The sequence below is a fragment of the Sus scrofa genome, chromosome 8, assembly GCF_054392235.1.
Source record: "Sus scrofa isolate SSC_HxYL_T2T_F1_AM1 chromosome 8, Sscrofa_HxYL_maternal_Yorkshire_Landrace_v2.0, whole genome shotgun sequence".
NCBI lineage: Eukaryota > Metazoa > Chordata > Mammalia > Artiodactyla > Suidae > Sus > Sus scrofa.
This window is the reverse complement of record NC_139390.1, coordinates 102,574,771-102,593,275: the sequence shown is the minus strand read 5'-3', so window position 1 is coordinate 102,593,275 and position 18,505 is coordinate 102,574,771. Positions and strand designations below refer to the sequence as shown.

At 34.8% G+C, this 18,505-nt stretch overlaps 1 protein-coding gene across 13 annotated transcripts in view; it reads right to left on the bottom strand.

Annotated features, from left to right (window-relative positions):
• The window catches only part of SCLT1 (sodium channel and clathrin linker 1), a 265,145-nt gene that overhangs the window by 85,991 nt on the left and 160,649 nt on the right, over positions 1 to 18,505 (bottom strand). For all 13 annotated transcript variants that reach the window (XR_014813019.1, XR_014813018.1, XR_014813020.1 and 10 more), the window contains 3 exons: positions 16,123 to 16,214; positions 5,412 to 5,589; positions 1,988 to 2,086 (listed from right to left, as the gene is read on the bottom strand). Coding sequence is in view for 7 of the 13 variants with exons in the window: in XM_084972937.1 (XP_084829063.1) it covers positions 1,988 to 2,086; positions 5,412 to 5,589; positions 16,123 to 16,214 (369 nt within the window). In the remaining 6 variants the exon portion in view is untranslated. The remainder of the gene's footprint in view (positions 1 to 1,987; positions 2,087 to 5,411; positions 5,590 to 16,122; positions 16,215 to 18,505) is intronic.

The following is an 18,505-nucleotide window of genomic DNA, read 5'->3' as shown; positions in this document are numbered from 1 at the left end:
GTATAGAAAGACTGACAGACTTAGAATATAATCATTTCTAATTACCCTACTTAATATTTAGCATAGGCAAGGATTATCAATGGATGATAAAACTACTGAATCAAAGATTTTGGTGGAAAGATACGTGCATGGTCAACTATCTTCCTCAATTATTTATAAAGTATATAATATAAAGGTCTGATATTATCACCTCAATCATATGGTCAAGCTTAGCAGCATCCAGGTTCAACTTGACATTATAGATTCCTGGTGTGATAAAGTGGAATGTAAGTATGTATATCACTCTGCCAGAAAGACCTGAATCTAATCAAGATGAAACAGTCACACAAACCCAGATGTGGAATATTCTGAAGGACAACTGGCCTGAATTCTATACAGGATTCTTTATCAAATACAAAGGGAAGAGATTACAGACATGGTGGTCAAATGTAACGAGGCATAAACAAGGATTGCTTCCTGAATTAAAAAAAAAAATAACTACAAAGAATATTTTAGGAAATTCAAGTGTGAATTGAAGTAATGTTGCTTTTTTTTTTTTTTTTTTTTTTAAGATGTGGTAATAGTGGTGTGATTGTGTAGCAAAGTTCTTTTTCTGGGGAAACAGAGGCCAAGATGAAATGTCATGTGGCTTGCAGCCTATGTCTGAATATTTGGTAAAAGGGAAGAGTCTGTATGTACATAATGAGAGATGGAATGCGTGCAGCAAGACACTAAGAGTTTTCTGGGTGAGGGGTAAATAAATTCATTGTATAGGTCTTCCCTTTTTATGGATTTGAAAATTTCTAAATGTAATATATATATATATATATATAAAATTAATGATAACAATTTCTCATAGTGACTAAGCATAGAGCTCACTTGCATCCCAGTTCTGTTACTTCCTAGAGATAGAACCCTAAGCAAGTTAATTAACTACTGTTTTGCAGGTTTTTCATCTTTAAAATGGGTTTTTGTGGTTTCTTCTTCCTAAACTTACCTTATACTTTCAAACCTTACCACACCACTTAAAAATTAATTCATATCCATACTAGAGGAAAAGGCAAATAAATATCTTTATATGAAAGCACACAAATTTCTAAGACAGCTTTTATTTTCATAAGGCTTGCAGTTCAAACCAAGAAACAACTCATCACCTTAACACAAAAATTTAAGACTTAGTCTTGATAATGGAATTGCAAACAACAACACAATTCACAAACGGTTTAAGTATCAACATGATGTGACTGAAACAACGCTGTGCTCAGTACAGCAAGGAGAAGGTATGAGTCTAAGTTCTGGCTTTAGTTAGTATATAATTAATTAATTAGTTTATTTATTTATTTTTGGGCTTTTCAGGGCTGTACCCACGGCACATGGAGGTTCCCAGGTTAGGGGTCTAATTGGAGCTGTAGCCCCTGGCCTACACCACAGCCAAGGGAGATCTGAGCCTCGTCTGTGAGCTACACCATGAGTGAGGCCAGGGATCAAATCCACCACCTCATGCTGCCTAGTTAGATTCGTTTCTGCTGCGCCATGACGGGAACTCCATTAGTATGTAATTTAAAGTGAGTCAATAAACTTTTCATGAGTTTCAGCTTCATTAGCAATAAAATAAGGGGTTAAAGCCTATCTGGTACTCCAGTCCTAAGATTCTATAAGATACTGCAAATAACAGTAGGTTTCCTTCTCTTGCTCTTATGCATTCTAAGTTTCTTTCTGACCCTTCTTTTTAACATTATATTTCGGGCATGGTATTCTTCACTATATTCCTAGCCTAAATCTTTTCCTCCCCACTTCCCCTACCCTAGTAATGTATTTCTGCATCACTACCTCAAATGTTAGGGGATATTATCAGGAAATGATTTTTATTTGAAATTTAACACAATTGATGCAATCTGCTGAGAGTTAACTGGCTATGTCCATCAGGCATAAACTCAGGTAGTATCTAGTCTTAAGCTGTAAAACTGTATAAAATTTTGGATTTTAAATATAAATAAAAAACTCTTACTTCCTTCCTGGTTCTTATGGCAGACTCTTGCACAATCCGAGAAAACGATTCTTTCATTTTCTCTATATCTTCTTCTTTCTGCTTCTCCTCAAGTAGAGCCTTCAGAAAATAAGAATTTGATGTTATTATAGATCACATCATTATTAATAGAGTCTAACATAATAAATGGGTAAAAACCTACACTAAGCACTTTCTGGAAAGCAAACATCTTATTTGAAACTTCAGTGACATCACTCAGAGATCTTTGCCTAAGTGATGATATTTTTCCTAACCTCACTCTGTCCTAACTAAAAATTTATTCTTTTCCTTTGATATTTATTTCAGCCAGTGCCATTATTCTTCTAATTTCTACTGGTGGAAATTTAGAATTATTTTTGAACTTCATTTTTCCTTCATTCTCTCTTTAAAATAAGTAATCAAATCTAAAGATTTTATTTCTAGGAAAACCTTTGGGACTTTCCTTCCATTATTTGGTTTTATTCAAATTGTCACCCTTATCTACCTCCATCACTGTAGACACCACTTACTTTGTCTCCATGACATTTCTAGTCAACCAATCATCTTCATCTCACCTAAAAAAAACTCTTATAGGAGAGCTCCCATTGTGGTGCGGGTGGAAATCAGACCGACTAGGAACCAGGAGGTTGCAGGTTCGATCCCTGGCCTTGCTCAGTGGGTTAAGGATCCGGGGTTGCCGTGAGCTGTGGTGTAGGTCAAAGACACGGCTCAGATCTGGTGTTGCTGTTACTGTGGTGTAGGCTGGCAGCTGTAGCTCCAATTTGATCCCTAGCCTGGGAACCTCGATGTGCCATGGGTGTGGCCCTAAAAAAAAAAAAAAAAACAGAAACACTCTTACAATCCTAGTTTCATTGTCTTGTCAACATCCCGTTTCTTTGCTTCCCTGTGGAGCAAAACTGTTGAAGTCTGCACTTGCTCATCTCCAAAACTTTTTCTTTTTCTTTCTTTCTTTTTTTTTTTTTAGGGCTGCATGTGCGGCACATGGAAGTTCCCAGGCTAGTGGTGGAATTGGAGCTGCAGCTGCCAGCCTACACCACAGGCACAGCAACGCAGGATCTGAGCCTTGTCTAGAACCTACACCACACCCTGTGGCAGTGCCTGATACTTAACCGGGGATTGAACCAATCCCCAGAGGCCAGGGATCGAACCCCCATCCTTATGGTTACTTGTTGGGTTCATTACCACTGAGTCACAATGGGAACTTCCTCCAAAACTTTTTCTTACGTTCACTCCAATCAGGCTTTCCCACCCTCCATGATATCTAAACTGATGATCCATGAGTCAATTTTGAGTAATTATCTTATTTGCTCTGTCAGCAGCACTTGAGATAATGGATTATATTCTTTTCCTTGTTTTACTTTCTCTGCTTGGCTTTTAGCATGCCATGGTATCGGTTTTCCTCCTAACTCACTGATTATTCCTTTTTAGTCTGCACTGCTGTTTCTTCCCTTTCTCCTGAACCTCTTTAACAATGAGCTACCCAAGACTTAGTCTTTGGTCTTTCTGTCTATCTACACCCATCCCTTGGTGGTCTAATCCAATCTTATGGTTTTTAAATAACATTTATATGCTGACAATTCTCAGGTTTACATCTCCAGTTCAAATATTTTCCTAGGCCTGTAACTTCTCCAATTTTATGTTTGAGTGAATCGTTTTTTAAAAAAACATCATTACATAAGAAGTGGCTCTGTGTTCTGATCCCACTATCTTCCAATGAATCTGTATGTTTCTCTTTTTAAAAAAATTGTTTAATAAATTTTCTATTGCTTAAATTGGTTAAAGTAGTGATAAGTAGTATCTGTTTTGACCTAACAACCTTGTCAAGGAGAAAGGGACAAGGGAAAAAAGGGAAGCTTCATAAGAAAAGTATCCTAAGACTGTACTCCACGCCTGGTTTTACGACTGAGAGAACCCTTGAGTTCTTGGAACAAGCAACTGAAAGTGAGAACCCTCTGGCACTTAAGCAATGAGTAAGAGGGAATTAATACTGTAGCCATAAACATCCAATGCATGGTCTGTGGACCTGAGACTTGGATGAAAAGACTTAAAGAACGGGTAATGAGTATCACAACTACTTTCTCTGTCCATTGTGCTCCACAGAAATGTTCATTTTTATGACTTGATGTTAAAAATGATTATATGATTAGGCTTCAGAGGAGAGAGATAAACAATTCTTCCCTTCTCTTAATTGTTCTGTTTTACTTAGGTGTTTACAGAAATTCCCAAGCACAGAATGTCTATTTTGTGCCTTTCAAGCATTCTCAAAGTCAGTTCAGATCACAAATGGGAATATTAGCTGAAAGGTATAATGAACACCTTGGCATTCCCACAGCTTGGGTTTGGAAAATTATTTATTTTTATTTTTTAGTAGCTTCTTAATATGCAGCTTTAGCTTATTTTGTTTTTAACAGCTCTCCCCCTACCATGTAAAAAAGAATATACAAATAAAACAAAGTATTTCCTTTGTACTCTCATACTTTTCAATGGAGTATTATGCAAATACTAGGTATTCAATAGATGTTGACTAAGTGAAATAATAATATAATGACCTCTACATAAGGGAGGAAGCAACATTAAACACAAATGTATTCTGTGACTTCTATAACCTATGGAAGTGGTAAAAGACAAAAGCTATGATATGTGATAGCATAGTAATCACAATTGTTAGAGGGTTAAAAAAAAAGAATAGTGACATGAAGTCTCCAGCTAATAAATCTTTACAGATAAATTTAATTCATGTCAATTAAGCTTCTGTTCTATTAGAATAATTGTGTAGGTAATGAAAGGAAAATAAAGAATAAGATTCATCTGATTCAAGTGACTAAAAGAAAGGGTATACATACCGTGGTAAAGTGCTATAACAGATATTTTTTAGGGATGAGACTATAGGGGATGATTTGTTACACAAGGATTGGAGACATTTAAAAAAAGGTCTAATATAAAAATTTGGAGTGAGAATTGACCTTTTGTCATATTTTATGATATTAAGTCTTTCTTTTTTTTTTCTTTTGCTTTTTAGGGCCGCACCTGTGGCATATGGAAGTTCCCAGGCTGGGAGGTCAAATCAGAGCTACAGCCAGAGCAGTGTGGATCCAAGCCACATCTGCAACCTAAACCACAGCTCATGGCAATGCTGAATCCTTAACCCACTGAGCGAAGCCAGGGATCGAACACACATCCTCACGGATAATAGTCTGATTTGTTTCTGCTGCATTACAACAAGAACTCCCTGAGATATTAACTCAACATAAAGTAATACGTCTATCAATGGTGAGCAGGGCAATTTCATTCTTATGTGTTTATTCTGTAGTTATTGATTCGCTCACTATCAGGTCATATGGGAGAATGTTCAGTATTTCATTATTTATTTACTATTATTTGTAGACATGTTCACAAGTTTTCCTACCTGATTTCTTTGAAGATTAGCTTCTTCTAAGAGTTGTATGCTATCTCTGGCTCTTATAATAGCTTCGTATTTCTCATTTTGTAATTCATTGCACTTCACTTGTAACTCTCTGCTCTGTTTCTCCAAATGTGCTTTTTCTTCTCTTAATTGGGTGGCTTCTTGGGTGGACAAATGTAATCTAAAAATTAACAGTCACACTGCAAAAGTTAAATATTTTTAAAAAGAAGGTGGGAGACAGGAGATTTACAAAGCATCTATTATAGGACAAGCATTATTCCAGTTACTTTCATGTGTATTTTCTCATTTTATTCACATACACGTTCTATAAAATTCCATTATTTCCACTTAAAAGAATAATAAACAGACCCAGAGAGCTTAAACATTTGGTTAAGGTTATATGAATAATGAGCAGTGGGGCTGAGACTGAGCCTAGATATTCTAACTATGTTACATTTTCTCCACTATTTTACTTAATTTAATTCATACTGTCTCCTATAGCTACACAACAGTGTTACAGAGCAAATCCTTAAAGAATAAGTTATTCTATTTATATGGTCTTTTTTCTTTTCCGTTTTTGCTTGGCTCCCCTTTCCTACTCTCTACTCAGGTAGTCCATGTTAACTTACTAATTATATCTTTGAATATTTTTCTCCAATATTTATAAAATCATATGTATGATTTTACACTCATATACATATAAATATACATATATAGCATATACACATCTATCCACAGGTTTTTAAACATATTTTTTTGTGTTATACAAATTAAGATCACAGTATACATGCTTTTCTGCACTTGCTTTTCTTATTCAATAATATCTTGTAAAAATCCCTTCAAGCAATACATCCAACAGTGCTTTCCTTTCCTTTCCCAGTGATGGATATAATGTCTCCTCACTGTTAATTTGTATTTCCCTAATTACAGGAGAATTTAAGCATATCTTAAAAGTTTGTTAGCCATGTGAACTGTCTTTGAATTTCCTCTTCATATACTTTGCCCATTTTTTTCTGATGACTTAATTTCCTTTGTTCCTTTACAAGAAATTTCTGAATATTTAGATATTAACTCTTAGTTTTGTTCTGTATGCTGCAAATATTTTCACCAAAACTACTTTTTCTTGGAGTAGGGGCCACACTTGAGGCACATGGAATTCCCGGGCCAGGGATCGAATCTGAGCTATGGTTGTAGGAACACTGGATCCTTAACCCACTGTGCCACAGTAGGAACTCCCCAAATTTACTTTTTTATTGTTGCCTATTGATTCTATTTAGGAAATCTTTATTACACTAAAAATGCTCTCTTTAATATAGCTAAATCTGACCATTAATTTCAACATCTGGGATTTTGGTTTTTATAAAGATCATCTCCCTTATTCATAGATTGTTAATCTCCTAGATTTCCTCAAAAAGTTGCTATGTCTTTAATATTTTTACCTGTAGATCTTTAATCTGAAATTTACTTCTGAATGTGGTATAAGAGTTCAATTTTACTTTTTTTCCAGACTGATGGCCATTTGTATGTTTCATTTGTAACTGACGGATTGAAGTGATATATCCTTTACTCTTAAAATATGCAAATATCATGATTTACTTATGGACTGTCATGTTTCACTGCTATATTTGTCTATTCTACACCCAAATCATATGAATTTGATTATAGTAGCTGACATGTTCTGGTAAGACAATTCGTCCCCTACATCACTTTTCTTTGTTATTTTCAGGCATTTCTTTATTTAAGCGGTGGCAAAAAAAGCCATGACTATAATTGTATTTTCATCAAATCACCCTTGCATTTCTCAGCTTTTGCATCACATATTTAGCTGTCATATTACTTGACATAGTTTTATTAATATTGTATTATTAATATCGTATTTCTCAAAATTGTGGCTTTTTATTACATAAAGTCTCTCTTTATTCTGATATTGCTTTTACCATTAAACCCTACTTTGTGTGTTATCAATATTGTCAAACCTGCTTTCTTTTTTGTTTATGGTTGTTAATATTCTCCACCAAAACCTTTATTTTAAATTGAAAACAAATACTCTCCATCTTTCCTTTCTTAATATCATTGTTCCAGTTAATTTATTCTTTGTTTCACTTTTTTTTTTCCCTAATGGCCACATCCGTGACATATGGGAATTCCCAGGACACGGACTGAATCCGAATCATAACTGTGACCTATGCTACAGTTGCAGCAATGCCGGATCCTTTAATTCACTGTGCTGAGCCAGGGATTGAACTCGTGCCCCCACTGTTGGATCCACTGTGTCATGCGCAACTCCTGTTTTAGGTATCTTCTAAAGTAACATATTAATAGGCCTTGCTTTTTAATCAAAATCTGGCTTGTAATGGAATTTAGTCCTCTCACACTTTAATGATTTACACATATGACATTATTCATTCCATCACTTTGGCTAAAGCACTGTGGTAGAGGATGAAGCAACCTCTACCTTTCCCACAGAAGTATAGGGCATCTGGCACTTTATCAGCATCAGTTCAGCCATTTGCTCCACCATGGTCTATTGAGGACCAGGCAGAGGAGGTGGACTTATGAAGGGTTTACACCAACCTCATCTCCCAAAAGCCCATGGGTCTCAACAAGGCAAGCTTTGTTTATGACTCCGTGAATTCCAATCATCAATCAAGGCTCTCTGACAGTCCTCTCAAGGTTTCATACCCATCCATGTTAGAAAAAGCCTTGCAACTAAAGGTCTCATATGTATTCAACAGTCTATCAACCCCAGTAACTATTTGGCTCTGAAAAGTCAGATTGGTTTTAGGAGTGGAGTTACCAAAAAGCAGATGCAGATAATCACCTTCATAATTTATAGGTTTCCATAATTTTATAATATAAAAGATGTATTATTACTATTCTTATTCTCCTGAAGCACTCCTACATGCTCTAAAGATTTCTTTCAACTTATTAAAAGTGGGCCAGGTTTCTTATTTATAATAACAACAATGATAATAGCAAACACTTGTAAGAACATTCTTTGAACTAGATACTTTACATCTTAAAAAATATTGCTCAATATCTTCAACACTGCTATGAGATAGGTTATATAGCATTAGCCTAAGAGGTAGAGTATGAGGTTATATCGTATAACCTATGAGGGTAGGTTAAGTCATGATATTTATTTTATAGACAGAGAAACTTAAGTACACAGAGAGTAAGCAATATGCCCAAGATTACTGATCTAGTTATTAGTAAAGCTGGAGTTTGAGCTCAGTTAGTTTAGGTCCAGAGTTCAGTGTTCCTAATAAATATGTTATACTGCCAAAGAGAAACTTCCATTTAAATTATATAGATTCAACTACCCAGCCATAAAATATTGAATCAATGGATGCAACTAGAGATTCTCATACTAAGAGAAGAAAATCAGAAAGAAATCAGAATGACTTGTATGTGGAATCTAAAATATGACACAAGTGAACCTATCCACAAAACAGCAATAGACTCACAGACACAGAGAACACACATGTGGATGCCAAGGGGGAGAGGGGAGGGAGTGGGATGGAGTGGGAGTGTGGGGTGAATAGATGCAAACTATTACATGTAGAATGGATGGGGCACGAGGTCCTGTTGTACAGCACAGGGAACTATATATCCAGTCTCTTGGGATAGACCATGATGGAAGATAATATGTGAAAAAGAAACATGTGTATATATGTGTGTGTGTATGACTGGGTCACTCTGCTGTACAGCAGAAATTGGCACAACATTGTATATCAATTACACTTTAATAAAAGTTTAAAAAAATTAAAAAATAAATAAATTACACAGATTCAACTCACAGATCTATATATCTATAATTACAGAGCAAGGGGCTCTCATCTGAAGTAAAGTTGGTGGTGAGAAGATGCACTAAAGCCCAGGAATGAAAGTTTGCCTACTGAACATTAACTCCCAAGACCATTTCTTCAGTTCCTGGAACACACTCAGGCTTGTGCACTTCCATTCCCAGACCATGTCAAAAGACTGATGGATCCTACCCTGCAAAAATTGGCGCAAGAAAGAATACCCTCAGATTCTGATATTGGAGGATTATCCAAGGAAAAACCAAGCTCACTGCCTAAAAGTAATACATTAGGTCTGCCAGACTATAAGTGTACCTATACCTACCTACCTATTTAGCCACTTCTTGGGGAAAAAAAAAAAAAAAAAAAAAAGGGAGAGAGACATAATTGACAGACAACATTACAGTAGTTCCAAGAAACAAAACGAATTTACTGTGCATTGCTGTTTATGTAGCATTTATATTGTATTAGTAAGTAAGCTGGAGATGATTTAAACTATACAGGGCAGTGTGTGTGTGTGTGTGTGTGTGTGTGTGTGTGTGTGTGTGTGTGTGTGTGTGTGTGTAGGTTATATGCAAACACTATACTATTTTATATAAAGGACTTGAACATCCACTGGTTTTGGTATTCAAAGAGGTCTTGGACCCTATACCTGGTGGATACTGAGGGACAGTTATATATTAATTTCAGGTGTTAAACATAATTTGATATTTGCATATATTTTGAAATAACCACCACAAAAAGTCTAGTTAATACCTACCACCACATATAGTTATAATTTTTTTTCTTGGGATGAGAACTTTTAAGATCTATTTCTCTTAGCAACATTCAAATATACAATATTTAAATAAGCTTTTAAGAATACAGCATTAACTACAGTCACCATATTAAATATTACATCCACGTAACTCATTTATTTTATAACTGGAAATATGTACCCTTTGACCACCTTAACCTATTTCACCCACCCCCTCTTCTCTGCCTCTCACAACCACTAGACTCTTTTCATATATATGAGTTCGATTTTTAAAAATATGGAATGTTTCAAGAATTTGTGTGTGGGCCATACTCATTTCCTTTGCATGTTCCAGTTTTTCGTCTATGTGTTGCTGAAGCAGGCACTGTGGTGTCTTAATTTTAAATATCAATGGATAGAAAGGATCACCAAGCATTTGAAGGAAGAGAGGCATGCAGAAAAAAGGAATGTTAGAGAAAGAAGAGACAATGCATACAACAGAGGAAAACCTTAAAAAACATATTTAATATGCTTCAATAAGAGATGATACAACCCTTGCACTGATACTATAGAACAAGAAACATTCAAAGGGTAAGAAATGTCTCCTTAAAAAACTAATAGCAAAATAAAACATTTAACAAATTGTTAGAAAATTTAAAGAAATTGCCAAGACAAGAGAAAGTAAATGAAGAAATAGAAAATGGGAGAAGAAAGACTGGAAAATTAGGGAGTCAATCCATTAGATCCAATATCCAGCTGGTATTAAGAAAAAAAGGAAAAACAGAGAAAAAAATCATTAAACAAACAAACAAACAAAAAAAAATCCCTGAAAAATTCTCAGAATTGGAGTTCCCACTCTAGCACAGTTAGTTAAGAATCTGACTATAGTGGCTTGGGTTGCTGAGGAGATGTGGGTTCAATCTCTGGCCCAGCACAGTGTGTTAAAGGATCTGGCATTGTTGCAGCCGTGCTGTAGGTTGCAGCTACAGCTCGGATTCAATCCCTGGCCTGGGAACTTCCATATGCTGTGGGTGTGGCCATAAAAAAAATTCCCAGAACTTCAGAACATAAATTTCTATACTGAAATATTTCTAGTAAAATGAATGAAAAGGGATTTTTACTAAATATGCACATTGTGCAATTTTAGAATATTAATTGTGGTAAGCGGTGGGATGGATGATCCTGTAAGACTCCAGAGTGAAAAACAAAACAAAAACAGATCAAATGCAAAGAATTGGAATTTTGAGTGACATACAGTTTTTGTTTTTCTGCAGCTGGAAGATAGATAATGTGAGGAAAATGTCAACATTTTAAGGAAAAATGATTTCAAAGCTAGGATTTTCAATCTAGGATTCATTACTCAGCCAAACTATCAAACACCTTTAAAAGTAGGATCAAGATATTAAAAAATGTATCTTCCATGTATACTCAGGAAGCTGAGGGAGAATGGTAACCATTAAAATGAAGGGGTCAACAAAAAAAGAAAAATGGTTAGAATGAAAATCACTCTTCATTTGTCGCTTAAATGAAGATTTCTTGGTCTTATATGCATATCCTTATTTTGAAATAAACACTAAACTTATAAATATGAAGAGGAAGTTTAAAGAAATTCTATGAACTTCACTCCAGCCTTATTCAGCAGATCATATCCAAAACCATCATCCCTAGAAAGAACGGTTATTCCCTGGAGGTAATTTTCAGTACTCATGAATCACCTAAAAAGCTGGGAAGGGGGCCCTTTCTTTGAAAAGGAAATAACTTAATGCTTCTTAGATTTTTGTGGCATTTGAAAGGATCACAAGTAATAATTTTAGAAATAAACAATAAATAAAATTTTAGTAATTCAAATAGTATTTACTAAGTATTTACTGAGGGCAAAATGTCTTTGATTATATGAACAAAGATGCTCATTAAAAAATACAGCTTTTTAATCTGGTAGTTCCATTAAATAGGACATCTTCATAACTAAAACACTGGCTGAACATTGTTTAGAGATGCATATCAACCCAAACTAATAACTCTGGTTTTTCTGATATAAAATGCAAGTTTTTTTTTAAACTTTAAATTGTAACTTTTTGCATTTCACTAATAATCACTGATGTTGGGCTTGTTGGCCATCCGTGTATCTTCTTTGCAGAAATGTCTATTCAGGTATTTTGCCCATTTTTCCATTGGCAATTGGAAATTATTTGCCACTGTTGCTTTTTTTTTTTTTTTTTTTGGCTATTGTGTTACATAAGTTTGTATATTTTAGAGATTAAACCCTTGTCAGTTGCATCATTTCAAACTATTTTCACCCATTCTGCAGGTTGTCTTTTTGTTTTTGATTTTATGGTTTCCTTTGTTGTGCAAAAGTTTGTCAGTTTGATTAGATCCCATTGGTTTATTTTTGCTTTTATTTCTGTTGCTTTGGGAGACTAACCTGAGAAAACGTTTGTAAGGTTTATGTCAGGTAGTGCTTTTCCTATGTTCTCTTCTAGGAATTTGATGGTATCTTGTATTATGCTTAAGTCTTTAGGTCATTTTGAGTTTATTTTTTGTGTATGGTGTGAGAGTGCGTTCCAGTTTCACTGATTTCTGTGTGGCTGTCCAGTTTTCCCAGCACTACTTACTGAAAAGACTGTCTTTTTCCCATTTTCTATATGTGCCTCCTTTGTTGAAGATTAATTGACCATAGGTGTCTGGGTTTATTTCTGGGTTCTCTTCTATGTTCCATTAGTCTCTATGTTTGTTTTTGTACCAGTACCACACTGTCTTGATGCCTATGGCTTTGTAATATTGCCTGAAGTGTGGGAGAATTAAGTCTCCTGCTTGGTTTTGGTTCCCCAGGATTGCTTTTGCAATTCTGGGTCTTTTGTGGTTCCATATAAATTTTTGGATTGTTTGTTTTAGTTCTGTGAAAACTGTGATGGGTATTTTGATAGGGATTGCACTGAATGTGTAGATTGCTTTGGATAGTATGGCCATTTTTCCAATATTAATTTTTCCAACCCAGGAGCATAGAATATATTTCCATTTCTTTGAATCCTCTTTAATTTCTTTGATTATTGTTTTATAGTTCTCAGCATATAAGTCTTTCACCTCCTTGGTCAGGTTTATAACTAGGTATCTAATTTTTGGGGGGTGTGATTTTAAAAGGTATTGTGTTTTTGTATTCCTTTTCTAATATTTCATTGCAACTGATTTCTGAATGTTAATCTTGTATCATGCTACTTTGCTGAATTTGTTGATCAGTTCCAGTAGTTTTTGTGTGAAGTCCTTACAGTTTTCTATATATAGTATCATGTCATCTGCATACAGTGACAATTTTACCTCCTCTCTTCCAATTTGGATACATTTTATTTCTTTTGTCTGATTACTATGGCTAGGATTTCCAATACTATGTTGAGTAACAGTGGTGAGAGTAGGCATCCTTGTCTTGTTCCAGGCTTTCAGTTCTTCTCCATTGAGTATTATATTTGCGGTGGGTTTGTCATAAATGGCTTTGATTATGTTAAGGTATGTTTCCTCTATACCCACTTTAGGTAAGTTTTTTTTTTTTTTTTTCTTTCTCCATTTCTAGGGCCGCTTCCATAGCATATGGAGGTTCCCAGGCCAGGGGTCTAATTGGAGCTGTAGCCACAGGCCTACGCCAGAGCCACGGCAATGTGGGATCCGAGCCGCGTCTGCAACCTACACCACAGTTCACAGCAACACCGGGTCCTTAACCCACTGAGCAAGGCCAGGGATCGAACCTGCAGTCTCATGGTTCCTAGTTGGATTTGTTAACCACTGAGTCATGGGAACTCCTGGTAAGAATTTTTATCATGAATGGATGTTGGACTTTGTCAAATGCTTTTCCTGCATCTGTTGAGATGATCATGTGGTTTTTGACTTTTCCTTTGTTAATGTGGTATATGATGTTGATTATTTGAAATGCGAATCAAAACTACTACGAGATACCACCTCACACCAGTCAGAAAGGTAATCATTAATAAGTCTACAGATAACAAATGCTGGAGAGAATGTGGAGAAAAGGGAACCCTCCCACACTGTTGGTGGGAATGTAAACTGGTACAACCACTATGGAAAACAGCATGGAGGTACCTCAGAAACTAAATATAGAACTACCATGTGACACAGCAATTCCACTCTTGGGCATATAACTGGACAAAACTTTCCTTGAAAAAGACACATGCACCCGCATGTTCACTGCAGCAATATTGACAATAGCCAAGACATGGAAACAACCCAAATGTCTATCAACAGATGAAAGCATTAAGATGTGGTACATATACACAGTGGAATACTACTCAGCTATAAAAAGAACAAAATAATGCCATTTGCAGCAACATGGATGGAGCTAGAGACTTTCATACTTAAGTAAGTCAGAAAGAGAAAGCCAAATACCTTATGATATCACTTATATCTGGAATCTAATATATGGCACAAATTAACCTTTACACAGAAATGAATCTCACAGACTTGCAGAACAGACTTATGGTTGCCATGGGGAGGGGGGAAGAGTGGGATGGACTTGGAATCTGGGGTTAATAGATTCAAACTTGCATTTGGAATGGATAAACCACGAAGTCCTGCTGTATAGATAGCACTGAGAACTATATCTACTGACTTGTGATGGAGCATGAGGATAATGTGAGAAAAAGAACGCATATATGTATGTGTGACTGGGTCATTTTACTGTACTGTAAAAAATTGACAGAACACTGTAAAGCACCTATAGTGGAGAAAATAAAAATTATTTAAAAAAATTAAAAAACAAATTCATCTTTAAAAAAATAAATTTTAACTTTTTATAATAGAAACAATATTAGTTTAATAGTTCCAAAAGAACCCATGTAAAAATTTACTTTTCAGAGGCAGCTAGCTGAATACTAGACTTCAAAAAAAATATCCTTAGATGTTCTTATATATGCAGGTATCTCTTCTTGAGAAGCTTTCGGTTATATATTATATAACTTTATTGTAAAAGTAAAACAAAATACAACAATAAAAATCTCAAAATCTTTAGTACCAAAAAGACAAAGTATTGCTGGACGACTTGATTCCTTATGTGAAATACTATCAGGATCAAAGGAAGTGACAATCACTCATTCAGATTTCACTGTTTCAAGTCTCTAGCATTTATTTCCATAGTGCAGAATGCTAAAATAACAAATGAAAAAACTTACAACTATAGACTCTTTTCTCCAAGGTTAACCAGAAAAGTTCAAGAAAGCTGTCAAATAATTAACTACTGAAAAGTTTACAAAAATAAAAAACACCCCTCGCCAAACCCTTGGACTTAAAAAGTACAACTCCTTTCATCAGAATCTCAAGTTAGCAGTTAAATTCAATTAGTTCTGAACCCATCGTGAGCAAAGAAATTACTTTTATTAACATTTTGGAGAATAAGAACAGAAGTTCAAAGATACTAATTTTTTTCTAAACAAACCATATTAGCCATGGACCTGTGACTAGAACTGAGATGACAATTATTGATATGCTCAGATCAACAGACTATTTCTGAGTGAGTGTAACAGATTCCAATCAGAGTTGATTTTTCAGTCATAAACCATACTGTGCTTTTATAGGCAGTAGCCACAGTATCTTTAATAGAATGCAAATGACAAATTTATTAAGGGAGTATCTAACAAGGACTAGAAAACAACAGCAGAAGACTCCAGAGTGAACATTTGCATTAAGATATAGTAAAGACAAGGCTACATATATTTTATATATTTAAAAAGTAGCCCAGACCTTCAAAGCTAACTGAAAATTACAGTTTCATAAGACTCCAGGAAAAACATCTATGATTATTTCTCAAGTATTTTTTCCTATTGTGTATCTGTTTAGTAAGAAATGATTTTTCTATATAATTTTTAACAAACTTCACTATTTTTTTTTCCTGCTGCAAGATGAAAAGAACATTTTCCATTTTGATACTGACTAAACTTGACTGTTACTATTTTGGGAAAAAGGTAAAGACAAAAATGATCTTTGAATGTATGTTAAATACCAATCTTTTGAATATGCTGTTTTCTAAAATAGAGAATGTCCAGCAAAACAGATTTTAAACCTATGATTATAGTTCGTTTAGCACTGAGAAAATATATACTCTAGACAACGTCATAAACAGAAACTCGAATGCAGAATAACTTTTGAAGTGTACAGACACATATATATAACAATTTACCTCATTTCTAATTGTTTTATACTAGATTGTAACTGCTGTAAGCGTCTATCTGATGCTTCTTCTCTTCCTTGAGCAGATTCCATATCCTCCTCCTAGAAAATAAAGAAATTGGATGCTTATTTTGAGTATGTAAAAGTTAATTCATCATTAAACAGCACACAAAATGTTCACTCTATAAAGTTATTATATTGCTAGAATTTCATATGTAAGTTTAAAGAAGCATTATCTCTTTGGGAACAAATCATGCATACTTGAAAAAAGAGGGGAGAAAACCTCACTACCAATTCTATTAGTAAAACAATACTCAAAATAGTCACTGCATGTAGATTTCTACCAATGCTCCAATTATTTCTATAGTGCAAGTATAACAAAAAAAGGCAGATAGACTTTATTTGCAGATAGACTGTCCTTAGAACTTTTTTTCAGGGCCGCACCAGTGGCATATGGAGGTTCCCAGGCTAGGGGTCTAATCGGAGCTATAGCTGCCAGCCTATGCCACAGCCACAGCAACTCGGGATCCGAGCTGCGTCTGCGACCTACACACCACAGCTCATGGCAACTCTGGATCCTTAACCCACTGAACCAGGCCAGGGATCAAACCCGCAACCTCATAGTTCCTAGTTGGATTCTTTTCCGCTGCACCACAACAGGAACTCCCAGAACATGTCTTCTTAACTAGGTTATTATGCATCTTGTTATAATCATAGGATATCTCTTTTTTAAATAGTAATGCTTTAAAGTAAATTAACAGGTTTTAATGTATCACCTTTAATAAAAATTTCCTGTTTATATTTTCCTGCCTTCTGCTGTATTCTTCTATTGGCTTTTAGCTATATCTCTTTGAACTATTTTTAGTGGTTGCTATAGGGATTATAATTTGCATCTTTAACTTATCCCGATTTATATAGTTAATGTTTAATTAACTCAGAGAAAACACTGGAATATTGCTATGGTGTATTTATTTCTATGTATCATCCTATTCTTTAGTACCACTGTTGTCATATATTACATATATATACTTTATAAACCCATCAAATGCAGTATTAAGTTCTGCTTTAAAGCAGTCAAGTCTTTTCAGGTATTAACAAGAAAAAAGAAAAATATGCACATATGTTATTTCACATTTATAATTCCTGTTTCTCTTAATTTCTTCCTATATCTGAGTTGCTACCTGGTGTCATTTTCTTTCAGCCTAAGGAATTTCCTTCAGCATTTTTGAAGGATAGCTCTATTAAGTACAAATTTCTTCAGTTTTTGTTTACCTGAAAATGTATTTATTTTACCCTGATTTTTGAAGTTAACTTCCACTGGACATAAAATTCTTAATGAGCATTTTTCCTTCAGTACTTCAGATATATTATTTCAGTGTTTTCTGCTTCCACAATTTCTTGATTTCTTGAATCAGCTATTATTCTTATCTCTGTTCCCCTGTTCGTGCCATTTTTTTTTTATTGCTGCTTTCCAGTCTTTTCTTTATAACTTGCTGTCAGTGTTGTCACGATGTGTCTCAAGTGATTTTCTTTGTGTCTATCCTACTAAAGATTCATTGAGATTCTTGGTTCTACTGCTTTCCATTAAATTTTGGAAGTTTTCAGCTATTATTTCTTTAAACATTTTTTCTGCCTCCTACGTCTGCAATTCCACTTACACTTACGTTTGCTTGCCTCATATCTCTGAAGTCCTGTTCACTTTTCTCCCATCTTTTAAATTCTATTTTTTGAATAGGAAAATTTATATTGACTGTCAAGTTCACTGATTATTTTGTCTACTTGTTAGAATTAATTTCTGAGCTCATCTAATGAAATTTTTATTTGGGTTGCTATAATTTTAAACTCTAAAATATTTATTTTTAAAATTATTTTCTAGTTCTCAATTAAAAAACTCTCTACCTATTCCTTCATTGTAATCTTATTTTAATCTAATTTAAAAACACATTTCTTTAATTCCTTGAACATATTTATAATAATTTATTTGAAGCCTTTGCCTGCTAAATCTAACAGCTAAATCCAAACTCACTGAAGTTTCTATGACTTTCTCTTCCTTTCACCTGCTGCCAGTCACACATTAGTGTCTAATAAGTTTTGGTTGAGAACTGGATAATAAAAATAATGCATCACAGTTTCTTTGGATTCTGTTTTATTCTTTTGAAGATCATTAGCTTTTTGGTTCAGTTAGGCAATTATCTTGCCTAGACTCAAACTCTGGTATTTTCCACAGAGGGTGTAGCAGCTGCCATCTGTGACAGTTCTTATTTCTTTCCATTGCTGATTTTCTAGCCAGGCTCCCACAGAATTCACTTGTGGGAGAGCTTGTATGTGCTAGTATAATTTGAGGATTGTCAAGATTTGGGCAGAGGTAGGGCTCTTCCTCTTTGTGGTTTTGT